Source organism: Sphaeramia orbicularis, chromosome 19 (assembly GCF_902148855.1).
Source record: "Sphaeramia orbicularis chromosome 19, fSphaOr1.1, whole genome shotgun sequence".
Lineage (NCBI taxonomy): Eukaryota > Metazoa > Chordata > Actinopteri > Kurtiformes > Apogonidae > Sphaeramia > Sphaeramia orbicularis.
Window position 1 is genome coordinate 13822233 of NC_043975.1, and position 18219 is coordinate 13840451.

An 18219-nucleotide genomic window follows, 5' to 3' on the forward strand; every position below is an offset into this window, starting at 1 on the left:
AATTTATAGTCTTTTCAGGTTAAAGTTCCTAAAATTGCTATCCTCATACATTCACGTCAATGATATTTTATTTGTAGTATTTTCAAGTTAAATTTCTTAAATTGCTAGCCTCATACATTCACATAAATATTTTATTTATCGTATTTCCAAGTTAACGTTTCTTAAATCGTTAGCCTCATACATTCACATCATTGCTTTTTTATTTGTAGTATTTCCAAGTTAAAAGTTCTTAAATCGCTAGCCACATACTTCCACATAAACACGATTTTATTTGTAGTCTTTTCAAGTTAAAGTTCCTAAAATTGCTATCCTCATACATTCACGTCAACGATATTTTATTTGTAGTATTTTCAAGTTAAATTTCTTAAATCACTAGCCTCATACATTCACATCAACAATATTTTATTTGTAGTGTTTCAAAGTTAAATTTCTTAAATTGCTAGCCTCATATAGTAACATCAATAATAATTTATTTTTAGTATTTTCAAGTTAAATTTCTTAAATTGTTAGCTTCATATATTCACATCAACGCCTTTTTATTTTGTTGTATTTCCAAATTAATATTTCTTAAATTGTTAGCCTCATACTTCCACATCAGTGCAATTTTTATTTGTAGTATTTTCAAGTTAAAGTTTCTTAAATCTTTAGCCTCATACATTCACATCATTGCTATTTTATTTATGGTATTTCCAAGTTGGAAATTTCCATTGGAATTTTTCCAATTGCACAAACAGAGTAAGAGTTCCAGCCATCCAAACTGCATATGCACAGGGTGTGTCAGCGCTGACACGTCAGGTTTTAAAGAGTTAAATAGCTTTTTTTCATGTCCAGTGGATTTTGTTGTGTTTTTGGTCTGGATTTGTGAAGCATCTTGAGATGATCAGTGTTTTTCTTCCATTATTACTGCAATTGTGTTACATAATGACTTGTTTTTTTTAATAATTGTCACAAAATGATCTCATTATTCTTAAGGAACAAAGTTGAGGTGTTCCTTTTTATTAGGTGACACTGTTATCTGCCAAATAGGCCATGTTCATAAAGTCAATAACCTCCTTCTTTATAAGATTTTCCATATTAGAATGCAGGTCAGATACAGACTGAACATCATTGAACTAGTTCATGTGCCAGAACTGATTTGAAGATGTATCAGCCTCATAAAACATGAGAGTAAATTGGTGCTTTTTGTCTTTTCAGGTGGTGCTGGTGTTTGCTCTCAGCATCGGTGCCCTTGTAATATACTTCATCGATTCCTCTGAGTGAGTATTTCCTTCAACACCTTTAATCTTTGATGATACTCTCATTTCCAAATAGCCTGTTTTATTCGCAAAAGCCTTTTCTCAGTACTGACCGGACAATATCGCAGATTTCAGTTCCTTATTTATTACACCTAGAAGCATTTTGTTTGTTTGCGCTTTCACTGTAATGACCGAAACAAACAAATGAAAACGATCAGGTTGGAAGACGGTTGTTGCATTAAATTACCAAGAAGCTCAGAAGTACTTTTTAATTATACCAAGCACATGTTGGCGATATGAGAGAGGAAATACCTGGAATTATTGTCTCAGTAAAAGCTGGAAAACAGGTGTTGTTTATGTTTTGTTCAATAGAAAATCAGATATATTTCAGATTTGAGGTTTTAAACAGCAATATACACCATTTCAGTGTTCAATATTATTTCTTTTCTTTTTTTAAAAAATTTATTTATAGAACTTTTCAACATTTATAGAACTTTTCAACATTTAACAAATATAACATTTAGAATTTCATGTAATGTGTTCATAATACAAAGATTGACACCGGACTTGATAAGAAGGAAAAAAAAAAAAAAGGTAATACAAACAAAACACGAATAATAAGACAGTGCATTCTGGTACATTTGAGGAAAGAAAATAAATTAATTAATTAACAAAACTGGTCAATAACAATACAATATTATTTCTTTAATGTTTTTTTTTCTTCTCTGTGAGTTTCAATTGTGTCCAGTGTTATAAAATAGCAATAATTACCATTTTAGTCGATTTTTAATCCTCCCTAACCCTAGTTTAGGCTTGTAACAGAGGATATTTAACCCTTTAACCCCTGAGACATTATTTCAATTAAATGGGTTCTTGGAATTTAGGTTGGAGTCACAGAAGAAGTTTGACAGGTTTTTACTAAATAAGGCACCCAGAATGTACATCAGTAAGAGATTTAGGATGTTGAACATGAACTGTGAACTGAAACACACTGAACAATAACAAGTGTTTGAATTTTGGCCCAGTAGTTTTTGTTTTGGGGCTCTTTTTTTCTAAATCAGTCCAACTGCTTTTTGGCACCCGGTTGAACTCCAAAAAGCAATTACACAGTCAAAATGTGGTAAAAACACAGTGAAAAAAAAAAAAGAAAGAAAGAAAAGGAAAATCACCACAACACTGGAAACAACAGTGAAAACAAACAAGAAAAGCACTCGCAGACCTCCGCCAAGACAGATCTGCCCCCCCCGATCACCACCAAAATGTAATCCTTTCTTCCTTGTGCCAGTATCAACATTTCCTGAAAATTTCATGAAAATCCGTCCATAACGTTTTGATTTATCTTGCTAACAATCAAACAAACAAACACGCCAACATGCATGCAAACACACAAAGCAAAGTGATCACAATACCTCCTGGTGGAGGTAAAAACGACAAGGGAAATGGTGTTAAATGGTGTGTACTGAGCATGCTCAGATGTCTATGGAAAGAACAAGGGTATGGAAACAAATCTGTCTCATCAAATTTTGCATTATGAAAACCATTGAATTTCTAGCACTGAAATTTTTTTTGCTCTGAAATTAAGTATCTGAATTTTTTTTTTTTTTTTTTTACTGAAATTAAGTATCTGACTTTTTTTGCACTGAAATTATCTAAATTTTTTTGCACTGAAATTAAGTATCTGAATTTGTTTGAACTGAAATTAAGGATCAAAATTTTTTTGGCACCGAAATTAATATCTGAAGTTTTTTGCAGTGAAATTAAGTATCTGAATTTTTTTGAACTGAAATTAAGTATCTGAATTTTTTTGGCATCAAAATTAATATCTGAATTTTTTTTAACTGAAATTAAGTATCTGAATTTTTTTTTGTTTTTTTTCTGAAATTAAGTATCTGAATTTTTTTTTTTCTTTACTGCAATTATGTATCTGAATGTTTTTTTTTTTTTTTTGCACTAAAATTAAGTTTCTGAATTTTTTGGAGCTGACATTAAGTATCTGAATTTTTTGTCTCTAAATTCAACTCTTCATGTTTTCCATACCCCATTTTCATTTTTATTTTTCAGTATTCATAAATTCAGAGTAAAAAATTCACATTTAAAACTTTCAAGTAATATAAATTCAAGCTGCTCCAACACAATAGGCCAAATTTATACGCAAAAAATTCAGACCAAACATTTGGGAAACCAAGGATAAGCACTTCCATACAAGGTCTATTCTATCAGCACGTTTTTAAAATTTTCAGTCAAATTTTTAGAACATTTAAAATAAACCATTCATTCAGACCACCCACTCACCACAGACACATCAGGAGCTAAAAGGGTTCAGCCCAAAATGCACGTATAAGTCTTAATTTTTAATTTCAAGGGGCATCCGTTCAAGTTTCGGCATTTAAGGCGTGGCTGAAACAAAACCTGAACCCACTTTAAACATGGCTTAGATGTAACCCTAACCTCAACCCTAAAACGGGTCGCCGGTGACCTGGTGGATGTTTAAGAAGGTTAAACAGTGGAGTAACTGGACACACGTTTTTCCGGCAGGTAGTTACGTGTCTAAACAGTTTTTTTTTTTTCCTCTTGAGACTTGAAGAAAATGCACAATATTAAGGTTTAAGCCTGAGGTCGACCAACCAGTGGTTTCATGATGGGAAATTTCTGAACAATACAAGCAAGGATTTCTTATTGTGAGCGTTTATGGAGCTTCTCAGAGGGTCACGTGGTTAATTCAACTCATTCTTAGTAGTGTTTCGTCCTTGTTGAACAGCCTTTCATTACCAAACCAATACAGCAGCCTCTTTAGTGTGGAGGGGGATATTTTTGGACCAGAACCTTCAACATCTTGATCAGTTCAGACACTTGTTTTGTAATGTTTTGTCTACATCTTTGCGTAACCCTTTTTATTTAAGTGTAATATTGTTTCTGTAGATAAATGTGGTACCTTCGAACTAAACTTATGTTCTCCATGTACGGTTTTAGTCGACTTCTTTAGATTTTCCCATGAAGCCTTGCAAAAGGACCCTCATAAAGTTGCCCCCCAACAAATATGTCCACAATTCACTCCTAATAATAGCAAGTGAAGTCAAGATATAAATTTCTAACCATCCATGCTGTTCAAAGACACAATGAACTTGGTGTCTATAAGAATATAATACATTTTTGTTTATTGGGTTAACAGATAATAAACTTTTGACCTCAAGATCTTAAATTGTAATTGATCTGAATTAGACATATGATATAGTGACATAGTTGGTATTCATTTTAAATCGCATTAAATTATATCACTGTAATTACAGTATTTTACACAAAGCGCTGCATTAAGGGATGTTAGCGTGTTAGCATGTTGATAGGCTAACATCTGTATGTCATAATTCTTCAGCATGTTTCCACACTAAGTCCTTGTCCACATGTAAACAATCTATTTCCATAAACACGACATCATCTCAAACAATGTGTGCGTTCAAATAAAACCCCTTCAGATACTTTAATATATATGCCAGGCCTGTAAGTGGTGCCGTAAAACTGCCGGAGAAAAACACCAAAAACAGAAACAAAGACATAGTATAGGCAAAAAAACTTGTGCAAAAATTAATGTGACGCTGTGATCCATGATTGTTGGTGTCGTTGACGAGGGTTCTGGGTTAAACGAGAGGTGGGGGGATGGGATCGTTGTTTCAGAGAATAATAATAATAATAATAATAATAATAATGGATTAGATTTTATATAGCGCTTTTCTAGACACCCAAAGTGCTTTAAATTATTGACCCATTATTCATTCGCTCTCACATTCTCCCTCTGGTGGTGGTAAACTACATCTGTAGCCACAGTTGTCCTGGGGCAGACTGACAGAAGCGTGGCTGCCAATTCGTGCCTACTGCCACCAAACATTCATACGCATTCATACACCAGTGTGAGTGGCACTGGAGGCAAGGAGGTAAAGTATCTTGCCCATGGACACAACGGACAGACTAGGATAGAGCGAGATTCGAACCGCCAACCCTTCGGTTATTGGACGACCCGCTCTACCACCTGAGCCATGGCCGCACCCAGTAGCAGATCCAGAAAAAATGGAAGGGGGCGGGGGGGCGCTATATATACACATACATATGTGATATCCTTCTCTGAATTGTAATATTCCTGCTCAGCAGAACTGCTTGCTTTGTTTACAGAACATACTGTGCATTATGGTCATATTTCACAACACAATCTGCACTTTAATCTTAATTAACCCTGATGCTTAGATGTATAATCACATTCCAAAAAGTACCAAAACAATCAGATGGCAAATAGGTTGATCCTTGGACCATTGGAATTTTAGCTCAATAGATAATGCGGCCATGGCTCAGGTGGTAGAGCGGGTTGTCCAACAACCGAAGGGTTGGCGGTTTGAATCCCGCTCTGTCCTGGTCAGTCTGTTGTGTCTTTGGGCAAGACACTTCACCCTCCTTGCCTCCAGTGCCCCTCACACTGGTGTATGAATGCGTATGAATGTTTGGTGGTGGTTGGAGGGGCCATAGGCGTGAATGGGCAGCCATGCTTCTGTCAGTCTGCCCCAGGGCAGCTGTGGCTACAGATGTAGTTTACCACCACCAGAGGGAGAATGTGAGAGCAAATGAATAATAGGTCAATAATGTAAAGCGCTTTGGGTGTCTAGAAAAGCGCTATATAAAATTCAATCCATTATTATTATTATCATTATCATTATTATTATCATTATCATTATTATTATTGTTATTATTATTATTAATGCTTCGGACTGAAATGCAGAAGACTGGGGTTTGATTCCCGGTCAAAGCAGCAACTTTTTTCTGCAGATTTTCAAATTGGGGGAGGGGGTGTGGTGCCAAGGGCACTGGTAAGTAAATCCGGCATTACTACTACTACCGATGATAATAAATTGCATTTATAAAGCATTTTACATTGAAAGGAATCTCACCGTGCTAAGATGTGTCTGGGTTTTACACAGAAATGTCAGACTGGCCTTTTGAGATTTGTTGCAAAAATTTAACAAAACACTGTTTCTATGTGGGTGAAACTGTCCATATGAAAAAAAAAAACAAAAAAAAAAAACTTTTGCAGATACTCCTTAACTCATCTCCTTGTGGACAGATCCTAAAGTTGCTGTATTCTGCTTGATTTTATTTATTTTTTTGTTTGTGCGTTGCTGTTATTGAATTCATAATGACTTCAGACAGTGAAGTCCATGAACTGTTGGTCCAGATGCACAACTGATATGTAGTCAGTCCAACTCACAGAGATGTTTAAGAGTTATGAGAGTGTAAAAAACAGTTTTAGTTAATTTTAAATCTCTTTCCAGACAAATGATGCCCTCACCGTCTGTCACAGATGTGTTTGAATTTAGGAAAAACGGTCCAAAATCATACCGAAGTACAGTTTGTAGTTACATAACAACATTATGAAAAAAAATCCACCACACACAGCCTAAGCCTCCAGGAACCTGTAGGAAATGTAATAATTTAGGCCTAACTCACCAACATTTTGGAGAGAGCAAGAAAATTAGGATTCAGATTGGTGGACCATGTTTCTTCCTCAAAAATTGTGGTTTATGACAGATCACCCAGCCCTCAACTATATCAACATCCTAGACGTGAAATAACAAATTGAAATTCTATTTTTAATACTATCCCATATTTTTTTTATTAGTCTGATTAAGTCTGATTCAAAGACCGATGTAACCCATAAATTATTTTAATACCAAAATTCCCCAGTCAGTGCTTTATATTTAAGATGATCTGCTTAACCCTTTCATGCATAGTGGTCACTATAGTGGACAGATATTCTCTTGTATATTCATGGGTTTAGTTGTTTTAATTCCATGTCCTCCTGAGACTCAGCAATGCATTTTTGTCCTCTGTAGGGGACTAAAGTTTGACAGTTTTACTAAAAAAAAAAAAATAAATGCTGTTCATTGCAAAGGACATTCCATTAAAAAATAAATAAATGAAAATAATGTCTTTGGATGGTGGGAGGAAGCTGGAGTACCCGGAGAGACATGCACTGATAGGTTAAATGGTTAATCTAAAATTGCCCATAGGTGTGAATGTGAGAGTGATTGTTTGTCTGTATGTGTCAGCCCTGCGATGAACTGGTGAAATGTCCAGGGTGTACCCCGCCTTCGCCCCCATGTAGCTGGGATAGGCTCCAAGCAACCCCCATGACCCTAGTGAGCATAAAAGCGGGTTCAGATAATGAATGAATGAATGAAAATAATTTTAAAAATGTGTCTGAAAAAAAAAGTTACATTTTGCAGTTTCCAATCAAGATGACGGTTTAATGTAAAAAAGCTGAAGATTTTCACTTTACTGGATCTCAAGAGGATATCAACCAACACAGTGGATGCTCATGCATCATCTACACTGATATTCAGACCATTAATGTAACTTTGCCGTTCTTGACAAACCTGGTCTGCACTAACATGTTTGACTGTAAATTAACAGCTAATTTTCTCAAACAAAAAATGTTTTTTGGTTTTTTTTTATGTATTATCTCCATGAAATAAGTAAAAACTAGTATTAGAGTATGATAAAATGTGAGAAAACATCAGATTAGCTGCATTAAAAATGTTTTTATTTCATAGTTTTCACACAGTATATCACTTTATGATGATGGGTTTTAAATCTATGTGCCTTTGCTTCAAAAATTTAATGCATGGTGTCCAGCTGAGTGGACATTTTTGTAACTATGAAAAATAGATTCATAAAAAAATTCAATCGCATTGTTTTTTTTTCATGCCTAAATAGGAGTAAAAACGCTCAGGAAAAAAATCTTGATTGAGGTTCTCATAACACTGGTCTACGAGGAAAATGCTTCCAGAATAAAATTAATGAAATTTTACCACCTGAGAGTCACTGATAAAGAAAAATCAAGTAAAAAATGCCGGTTGGCTGAACTTTCCAAGATACAGCCTTGGGTCAAAATGTGAAATTCAAGAATTAATGAGAGAATGGGTTTGACTCAAAAGGAATATTTGTCTCAGAGCTACAAGATCTACTTCAAAACACTGTCTGCACATTAGAATACATTCACTTTACAGGTTCTATTTAGTGGAAGATTTATAAAACTATTATATAACTGTACATAAACCAATATATATGTGTAATAACACTTAATCATATACCTTGAAAACAACAGCAAACTGGCACTTTTGTCATTTATTTTCCAATTAATCTTATTGAAATACGTAACATTTAGCACATTTAATCTCTGAAGCAAATCATGTCCAAAAAATTGTAGACCAGTGTAATTCATGCATGAAAGGGTTAACACCAAAAATCCCCAGTCAGTGCTTTATATTTAAGACAATCTGCTTAATGTTGGCTTTTAATGAACGCTTATCAACTGCCTTGACCGTTTCTGAGGAGAGCCTGTTCTTATAGATTGATCAAAAATTTACTTAATGCCTGTAATGAAAGCTTCAAACCCTAAAAGAGGCAGGAAGGACCGCAATTCCTGTTCGGAACAATCCCCATCGCTCATCGGAGTGGAGGAAGCGGAAGAGCCTTTTAGGTCCGTGAGCTGCAGTATTCTGTTACTGCCACTGCTGCTGTTTGGACAGGAAGTGCTATTAAGAAGTGGAGCAAAATAAAGCAGGATAAAAGCTTTTACCCAGCCTAAAGGGACCGCCCACAGGGAGCGGCGTGAAGGGGGGGAAAGAGAAAATAGGCTGTAAACCTGTATAATGTGAAATCAGGTTGTTTGTTATTTCATAAAGGCTGCGTCCAGCTGAAGGCGGGGCCTACTCTGATGTGGTTTACAAGCATGATCTCATTTCATTATCTGGACAAGCTCAGGTAGAGTTACATCCTCACCAATGCCATCTGTGGCCTCCTGTTCGCAGAAGTTGCTTGTTGTGCTGCCGGATCCCTTTTCCCCCTGACGAAGGACGACTTTCGACCTGTCTGTTTAACCTTTTCACGCATTAGAAAAGGCTTTTGTTAAATACACAATGAGCAAAACGATGCTGCAGAATATGTTGGTTTACTTCTATCTTGGTACCCGGCCTTCCAGCCTCTTTGTCCCAGTTTTGTTGAGTCTTATCCAGGTCTTTTCTATTATTCACACAGGATTTTTTCACTACCTGTCAACCCAACAAGCTCAGTACTTAAAGCCAAAGAGCAGCCAGTTAGCTGCTCTCTTGCGTGTAGCAGACTGTAACAGATACATTCCTTACGGTAATTAGTCCTTCGAGGCTGTTATATGATGGACAGGGCTGACCTGGCACGAAACAATACTGCAAACACACTTACAGAGTACGTTTCTACAGGAGAGAACATTTGGATTTTCTGTGTAAAGCATCGGTTTTGTTGTCTGAAACAAGACGAACATGAAGGAAATAAATATGAATGGATGTCGAAGTAAAATATTCATGCAGTTTCAGCTCTAGGAAAGTACTGATATGATACTAATGTCCTGTTTCAAAGGTTTGAAGGTGGTTTTACCAACACAATAACCAAGCAACACCATCACTCACGTCCTCATCACCTGCACTGGCTCCCAGTAAATTACACTTCAAATATAAGATGCTTCTATGGACAAAAGTATTGGGACATGTTGAATTCAGGTGTTTCTTTTCTAACAGGGGTTTGGAATACAAAACAATAATGATATAATATAGTTTTATACTGGGATAAATATCATTGCATTGCTTGGTTTGGTTTAAATTGTTATCTTTGCTTCCAAAATAATCAACAAAATGAACAAAAATGTATAAAGTAATTATGCATTTGTTAGTTTTGTTTACATTATCTTTGTCTCCAAAATGCCTCAGGGATGGTTTTTACTTAATTTCTCTCAACACTGATTTTTTATCGTAGGAAATATTAATATTATAAACTATATGGACAAAATTATTGGGACAAGTCATAAGTCATCTGTAAGATATCCTGTTCATGCTGATTTGAGATATAAATGTCAATATTTCATTAAAGTTTAATGGGAATTTTTTTTTCCCCCAAGTGAGATGTGAAGAATGTAGATGGGTAGTTGTGGTAGAAAATTGGTATTTTTAGTGAGAGAATGAAAAATATTTTTAAAAATTTAGAGGTAGAACGTTTAAAATCATCGTCATGGATACCCCCCCCCCCCCAAAAAAAAAAAAAAAAAAAAAAGCAAAATCAGTGTTAAGAGAAATAAAGTAAAAATCATCTCTGAGGCATTTTGGAAGCAAAGATAATTTAAACAAAATCTATCTTTTTTTGTATGTTTTTGTAACACCTGAGCTCAACGTGTCCCAATACTTTTGTCCACATAGTGCAGATTCATTCATAGATTTATTTATTTTTTTACTTGTGTCCTTTCATTATACCAAATAGTGAGAAATCTGCAATTTTATCCCATTTATTATGGCCATCTGTTAGTGGAACCATTGTAATGTAAAAAAAAAAAAAAAATATATATATATATATATATATATATATATATATATATATATATATATATATATCCTTTAACATTATATAAATAACAATAAATTAATGTGGATAACATACTTTTAAAGCATGGCCTCATCTGTTCATATGATTTCTGCCTAAACAACATCAGATATATTTTCATTAGTTAAAACAGCAACTCCCATGATCCCTCACTGCTTCATAAAATCCTCTACTATTACAAATTTTGTTGTTTTCTTCATTTAGAGACTCGTAGCTGCAGAAATTACATAGTAAGCACTTAAAGTTGATCAGTTTTCGCCACTTTTTGCAGAAGAACCCAACAACAAGACAAAAACCACCTGACGTGTGTATCTCATTAGTAGTTTTTGCCAACACTGTGCATCCAGCAAACATGGAGCACCACTGACACCAATTTACAGTCATGGTATTGTCCACCTGGAAAACATACAAGGACAGTTGGGATTTTTTTTTTAGCCTCAGCAGTCATTATAACACTGCCTATAGAAGATTTTACAATAGAATACTGTCATTGAAGCAGCTCTTCACTCATTTCACATATTAAATAAAATGCAGAGTAAAAATCAAACACCAGTATTAAATGACATTACCCCAAGTTATTAGCACAGAAATATACAGTATATTACAGGTGAAATATTCCCTTCCCTTTTTGCTCTGATTCTGTAGACTTGTCACAACATTGACTCATTTTGTTATGTTTCTTTCCACCTGATGACCCAAACCGTCACCAGTGGCCAAAACCATCTACTGACCTAAAATATTTAATACCTGTTGATCCACTAATTCTATCAATCCATGTAAATAAATGGTGTAAAATGTAGTTTGTCATCTTTTCATGGTCATCAGATATGACCCATTTGGGCATTCAGAGGCTCCGTAGTGAATGTGGAAACACCGTCATCTTCTGCAACAGGGGTTCCCAAAGTGGGGTACGCATATCCCCAGGGGTACTTGGAAGAAGTCCAGGGGGTACTTGAAATTGTTTTGCAAAAATACATTAAATAAGCTATCATCTTCAGAATTCAACATAAATAATGAGAATTAGTGCTGAAATATAAAACACAATAAATACATTCATATAATAGTTTTATTGTCAGTCATCTTGTTTAAGCTTTAGTGATTTTTTCTGAACATGCAATGAAATTTAACATATATGTGAACAAGCAAAACATAAATAACACTACAAAAATCAACAATCAAGATAATCTTAGACAGAAGAACAGCGCAATAGTTTTATTTGCATGCCTGAAAAGGGGTGGGAAGAAGCTTTGGTAACATTTGAAGACCATTTCTATTTTATTTTCATTCAAAATTAGTTTATTTGAGTTGATAAGTAATTATTTTTTGTTGCTGAAAGGTTCATTTATTAATTAATGACCAATTTATTTATTTTTCTTAGCAATGAAAGAGGGCACTTTTCAGTTTATATTTTACACCCAAAATTTACTTACTGTTATTTACTTTATATATATATATTACAGTTAAATATATGTTGTTTGTTTACAAACATATATACTGTATGTGTAAAATATAAACAGACACCTTTGGCACAGAAGCGAAAGTTGGGGGTACTTGGCTAAAAAAGTATATGTCAGGGGTACTCCACTTTAAAAAGTTTGAGAACCACTGTACTGTACAACACTGATTCACCAGTAAAACCCATGGAGTTGGAATAATGACAGTGGATGGACACACTTATTTTATGTTCAGTTAATGATATATTTTACTAAAAAAAGCCACTTTTTTCTTCAGTTTTCTCTATTTCTGCCACTATAATCCTCAACTTTAATCTTTTATGAACATCTACATGATAATTAAATATAAGAAAATATATGATTTTCACTGAAAGAACACAAAATACAGAGGATAATATTAGAATAAATGGTGATGAATCACTTATGAAAGGTTAAATGATAGAGAAAAATTCATTTGTGAACTGTTATGGGTTAAATAAAATACATATCAGTAAAGATCCCCAATATTAAATGATGTTACCCTCAGCTATGTAGGACATTATATAGGATCATTTTTTAGCCCATGAATTGATTTAGAGCAAAAATATACATAATATTATAGGCAGAATATTCCCTTCCCTTTTTGCTCTGATTCTATAGACTCGTCACAACATTATGACTCATTGTGTTATGTTTATTTTCCACCTGATTACTTTAAGTTTTCCCTGCTGTTGGAAATGGTGATGAAAGCCCAAAGACATCCAATCTGAAATCACCTAAAAGCAGGTCAGAAAATACCTCTAAGCAGCTGCTTCTCAGACCGATGCTACATTTGACGGTTGGTTTATATAAAATATGCTTTTCCAGCCAGACTGGTTCTTATTTTTTTTTTTATGTTGGAGCTGGTAAAAACTCAAATAAATAACGTCCCCTGCCATGAAAAAGGGCCGATTGTTCGATCCGAGCTTGAATTAAAAAAGGGAGAGACAGCGCGGCGTGTCTGGGAGAGTTCTGAAATCCATAACAGGCTTAGTCCTCTTCCAAACCAGCCCTACTAAAAGTCAATTATTTAGCGCTGCAGGTCTGCCTCCACTGTATGGTCTGTCACCCTGCTATGACAGGGATTTGCTGGGCTGACGTGTCATTATAGTCAACGAGGGGAATGTGTTCGGACTATTCTTAGAGCTGCCACAGAGAATACGCTGGAATTTCTGTTTTTCTTTACATATATTCCTGAGAAGAACAAGGTTTTGTTGGATGCAAGCCTCTAGAAATGAACAGTCACTCCTAAAATGAATTAAAGGGACTATTTGCAGCCATTAATTTCCAGTGTTAACTCTTTATTTCATAGAAATGCTCTGAAATTTAAAAAAAATCAACCTCAGTGTGTTTTTGGAGGACATTTTTAAAATTTTTTATTGTTATGTAGAAAATCAAGGTCAGTGAAGTTACTATATTTGGTTCCTTACCCATTAGTGGCAAAAAACAACAACAAAAAAAAGTAAATATAAAAAAAAAATACAAGAAAAACACATGTAAGGTGAAAAGAACATCACTTTTATAACATTAGAATAACACAGATACCTATCAACATCCACATTTTCACTTTGAACATCATTACCTAGACCAGAGGTGTCAAACATGTGTCCCAGGGGCCAAATGCGGCCCGCTAAAGGGTCCAATCTGGCCCATGGGATGGTTTTTGCAAAGTCAAAAATTCCACAGTCTTGAAATGAATTAAGCAAAAAAAAAAAAAAAAAAAAAAAAAGTTGCTTGAATTAGGGAAAAAATGTTGAATAAAACAAACAAACAAAAAAATCTTCAATTAAGTAAAAAAAAAAAAAATCTTGAATTAAGCCAAAGAAAATCTTGAATTAAGCAAAAAGAAAAATCTTAAATTTAGCAAAAAAAATCTTGAATTAAACAAAAAATCTTGAATTAACAACTTCAATTTTTTTTCTTTGTTTTAGTGCAAAAAATAACACAAAATCATGAAAATATTCACATTTACAAACTATCCTGTAACAATAAAATGTGAATAACCTGAACAAATATGAACAACCTGAAATGTCTAAAAAAACAAAAAAATTAAGCACAATTTTAACAATTTTCTGCCTGTTCCTCAGTGTTTAGTGTCTTTGTAGATCCGATCCAAATTGCACATGTAAAAATGATAAGTTGAGGCATAATATTGTTAAAATTACACTTATTTTTCTTAAGAAATTTCAGTTTTTTCAGGTTATTCACATCTTTTTTGTTTGGATAGTTTATAAAAGTAAGTATTTTCATAATTTAAAGGTTTTTTTTTTCTTTTACCCTGAAACAAAGACAAAAATTTGGAGTTGTCATTATTTATATGTTATTCTGTTATTATTTAACTGGTCTGGCCCACTGGAAATCAAATCGGGCTGAATGTGACCCCTGAACTAAAATGAGTATGACACCTCTGACCTAGACTATGATCAGACTAATTGTCTTAATGCACAATTCAGATTTTTGGGTGAAATCCTTTTTTTTTTTTTTTTTTTTTTTTTTTGTGCTTGTTCATTTTACACATTAAATGCAACTTCTATCAGTTTTGAGTCTGAACAGAATGCGACCCTTAAGTGACCCGCATGCACAAAAGAGGTCCTGACGTAATACGTGACCACGCAGGCGCGCACTGTGTTTAAACTAAATATGTTTTTGCCGCTGCTCCTCCTCCTGGGATGCAGAATTGTCACGTTTGTCGCATTTCAATGACGTAAAGGTCAGATAAATGTCTGAAATGTAAAATATCAGATACATATCGGATTTAGGATCACATATAAAAGTGGCCTGGGTCAGATTTGTGCTGTTCAAACTATCTTTAACAAATCGAATACAGGTCACATATGGGCAAAAAAAATCGGATTTGGGCCACATTTGTCTGCAGTCTGACATTAGTACCATTACTTCATGGTACCTAACAAAGCAGGTACACTCACTGTTCATGCAGAGGTGGACCTTACAGACCCTGTAGACCACATTGGACCTGAGATTGCTGACTCACTGTAACTGCTGCTGCCACTGTCTTGTAATGTATGCGGAAGTTACCAAAAACAGTCACCTACCAACTAAAGGGTTAAAGACTTGAAATGAATGGCTGTGAAGAAATGAGTGTTTAAACATCACCCCTCTGTAGTACAGAATCAGATAACCTGCATACGGCATATGTGTGTTGTCATGTTTTATTAACAGCTGACTACATACCCTGTAAATCGGTTTCAAAAGCAAAACAAAAAAACACACTATCCCTCTCCCAAGTAAAGTACTACAGTACAAGTATGAGGTATTTATACTTCACTTGAGTATTTCCATTTTCTGCTCCTTTATACTTCTACTCCACTATATCTGAGAAGTAAATATTTTGCTTTTGTCTCTTTTCAGATGACAGTTTTTTTTTAATCCCCTTTGTATAAAATATCCAAGTATGAACGTTTATGGTTTGAGTTTAACATTCTCCCTCTTCTTAAAATACATTAACCCTTAAAGACCCAAACATCCACCATCGACCCAAACCATCTACTGATCTAAACTCTTTAATACCTGTTGATCCACTAATTCTATCAATACATGTAAATAAATGGTATAAAATACAGTTTGTCGTCTTTTCATGGTCATCAGATATGACCCATTTGGACGTTCAGAGGCAGTTACCGTGGAAACACCGTCATCTTCTACAACATTGATTCACCAATAAAATTCAAGTAGTTGGATCAATGACAGTGGATGGAAACACTTGGTTTATGTTCAGTTATTGATAAATTTTCCTGAAAAAGTCAGTTTTTCTTCAGTTTTTTCTGTTTTGATATAATAACTTTTCAATTGACTCTGAGCTCTTATGAACATCTACCAACAGGACTGTAAAATTATTTTGTTACACATTACTTCATAAAGTTTGACTGAGTTTGCAGCTCCACCCCTTTTGTCTAAATATGGACACTTCTGGTGAAGCATGAAAAGCCAACATGGAGTCAAAACCTTAAATTAATGGCTTAAAAACATAATTTCAGTCTATGATCACCATTGATGAAACTACCAGACATATAAATTAGTTCATTTGAGCTCAGCATTAGTTCAGCAGTAAAATTAATCCAAATAACATCCTGTATCAGTGGTTCCCAACCTTTTTTGGCTTGTGACCCCATTTTAACATCACACATTTCTGGTGACCCCAGACATTCAAAACGTGAACTTTTTTTTTTGCTAAAAATTATTTGTTTTTGATCATGAAATAGTTTGCTATACTGTGTTGCAAATAAACAGTTTTAGATGACATTTAGTCTATATAATATATATTATTATGGACGGAGGCAGAAAAGCCAGGTGTAGATTACTGCACAAAGTGAGAATTTAATTTTCCCTGGTCAGGATATGTCCAGTCAGTCCAGCTTGGATTTACAAGGCTGATAATTAATACTGAACAAACAAGAACTCAAACTATGAATTATGAAAGAGCTGCAGCATCTGAAACTGACCACAATGAACATTTGACAGATAAACAGTACCACAATAGTTGCTTTTCCAATGACCCTCAAATTGTACAAATATAACTTGCGCATAAAAATTTACCTAATGGAAAAATGACAATTTTGCCAAAAGTCTATTTTTTCAATTAAAAGTTTTTGCGCTGGCAAGAGGTGGTTTTTCAGGCGTAGCACAAATGGTATATCACGCAAAACTGCAATGGAAAGAACTCTTTTCGCAACTAGAGTCAGGTGAATTGAAAAAACGGATGTTGACGTATGTTACAACAAGCGAAGAAGAAGAAACATGTTGCGGTATGTGTGGACACACCAGGAAACCAAATTATTTTTTAATTTAGTGTGAGATAGAGGGGTAATATATAATAATAATGAATATATCTGTAAATCAACACCATATTTACGTTCATCACCATGTTTATGGAATGACTTCTCGTTTCATCTTGTGATAATAAATAAACAAATCATCGCATTTGTGATTTAGTGGAAAAACCGACATTACACAATCCTGTTTTTTCGACATTTGTGAATATCGGTCAAGTTTTGCGCAGGTGTCCAACGGAAAAGCGACTAGTGCTTCAGTTTCAGCCTCAGAGTTTTGTCATGTCTTTTATGGATTGTGATTATCTCTCCCAACTCACCAAATACTTTGATTAGTAAGTTTTTATTTATTTATTTATTTATTTATTTATTGTTATCAATCACTAGAAATTTCAGGTCACCCCATTTGAATTCCAGGCGACCCCAGGTAGGGTCCCGACCCCAAGGTTGAAAAACACTGTCCTATATGATACATTTTTACAATGTCTACAATGACTACCTTTTTTTCCCTGATAATACTTACATACAGTGCTTCTACTTCAGTGAAGGTTTTTAATGCAGAACCTTGTAGTGGAGTATTTTTATGTATTTCTTCCACCATCATTATATGCATAGTTGGAGGTTATGAGAAAAAATACAATGCATAGGTTTACTTTTCAATTTGCATTTGCTGTATAAATATGAAACATAAGGATTAAAATAATACAGCCTACGCGGACACTAAAGGTTTCTGTAAACAAGAGGTGAAGGTTAGTTTGCACCTTCATCATTCCACTGTTCCCTCAGTGCATCATTATCTTCATCATCATCATCATCAGGCTGCAGAGTCAGATCTGTTTGAACTAATCCCAGAGGTTTTTTAATGTCACCTCATGATCTGTGCGAGGGCACTGTTTTATCAGAGTCAGTTTATTATATTTTTACATAACAAAAGCAATTTGTTTTAATCCCACTGGTATTAAAGAGCACCACAGAGATCTGGTAGCTGTGGAGTGATGTGGTGTGCATTAGGGAGGCATGTGAGTGTTGCGTCTGTGAACGAAACAAAAGCAAATAAAGACCTTGTTTTTGCCAAACGCGTGAGCTTTGCATTAACACATTGGACCTGAAGCAAGAACGGGACTTATACATGAATAATATGCATGTTTGTCATTTTACCAGTGTTGTTTTTCAGCTTTTCTATTGATGATTCATTTAATTTTTGTCTAATAATAACTGTGTGTGTTGAATCTGCTGTATAATCCTCAGCTCCTACTAATACGTTGCACTAAAAGTTGAAAT

General features: G+C 34.6%; 1 protein-coding gene across 4 annotated transcripts in view; it reads left to right on the plus strand.

Moving 5' to 3' along the window:
* The window catches only part of LOC115410373 (calcium-activated potassium channel subunit alpha-1-like), a 283875-nt gene that overhangs the window by 140565 nt on the left and 125091 nt on the right, over nucleotides 1–18219 (plus strand). For all 4 annotated transcript variants that reach the window (XM_030122000.1, XM_030121997.1, XM_030121998.1 and 1 more), the window contains exon 3: nucleotides 1195–1256. In XM_030122000.1, coding sequence (XP_029977860.1) covers nucleotides 1195–1256 — 62 coding nt within the window. The remainder of the gene's footprint in view (nucleotides 1–1194; nucleotides 1257–18219) is intronic.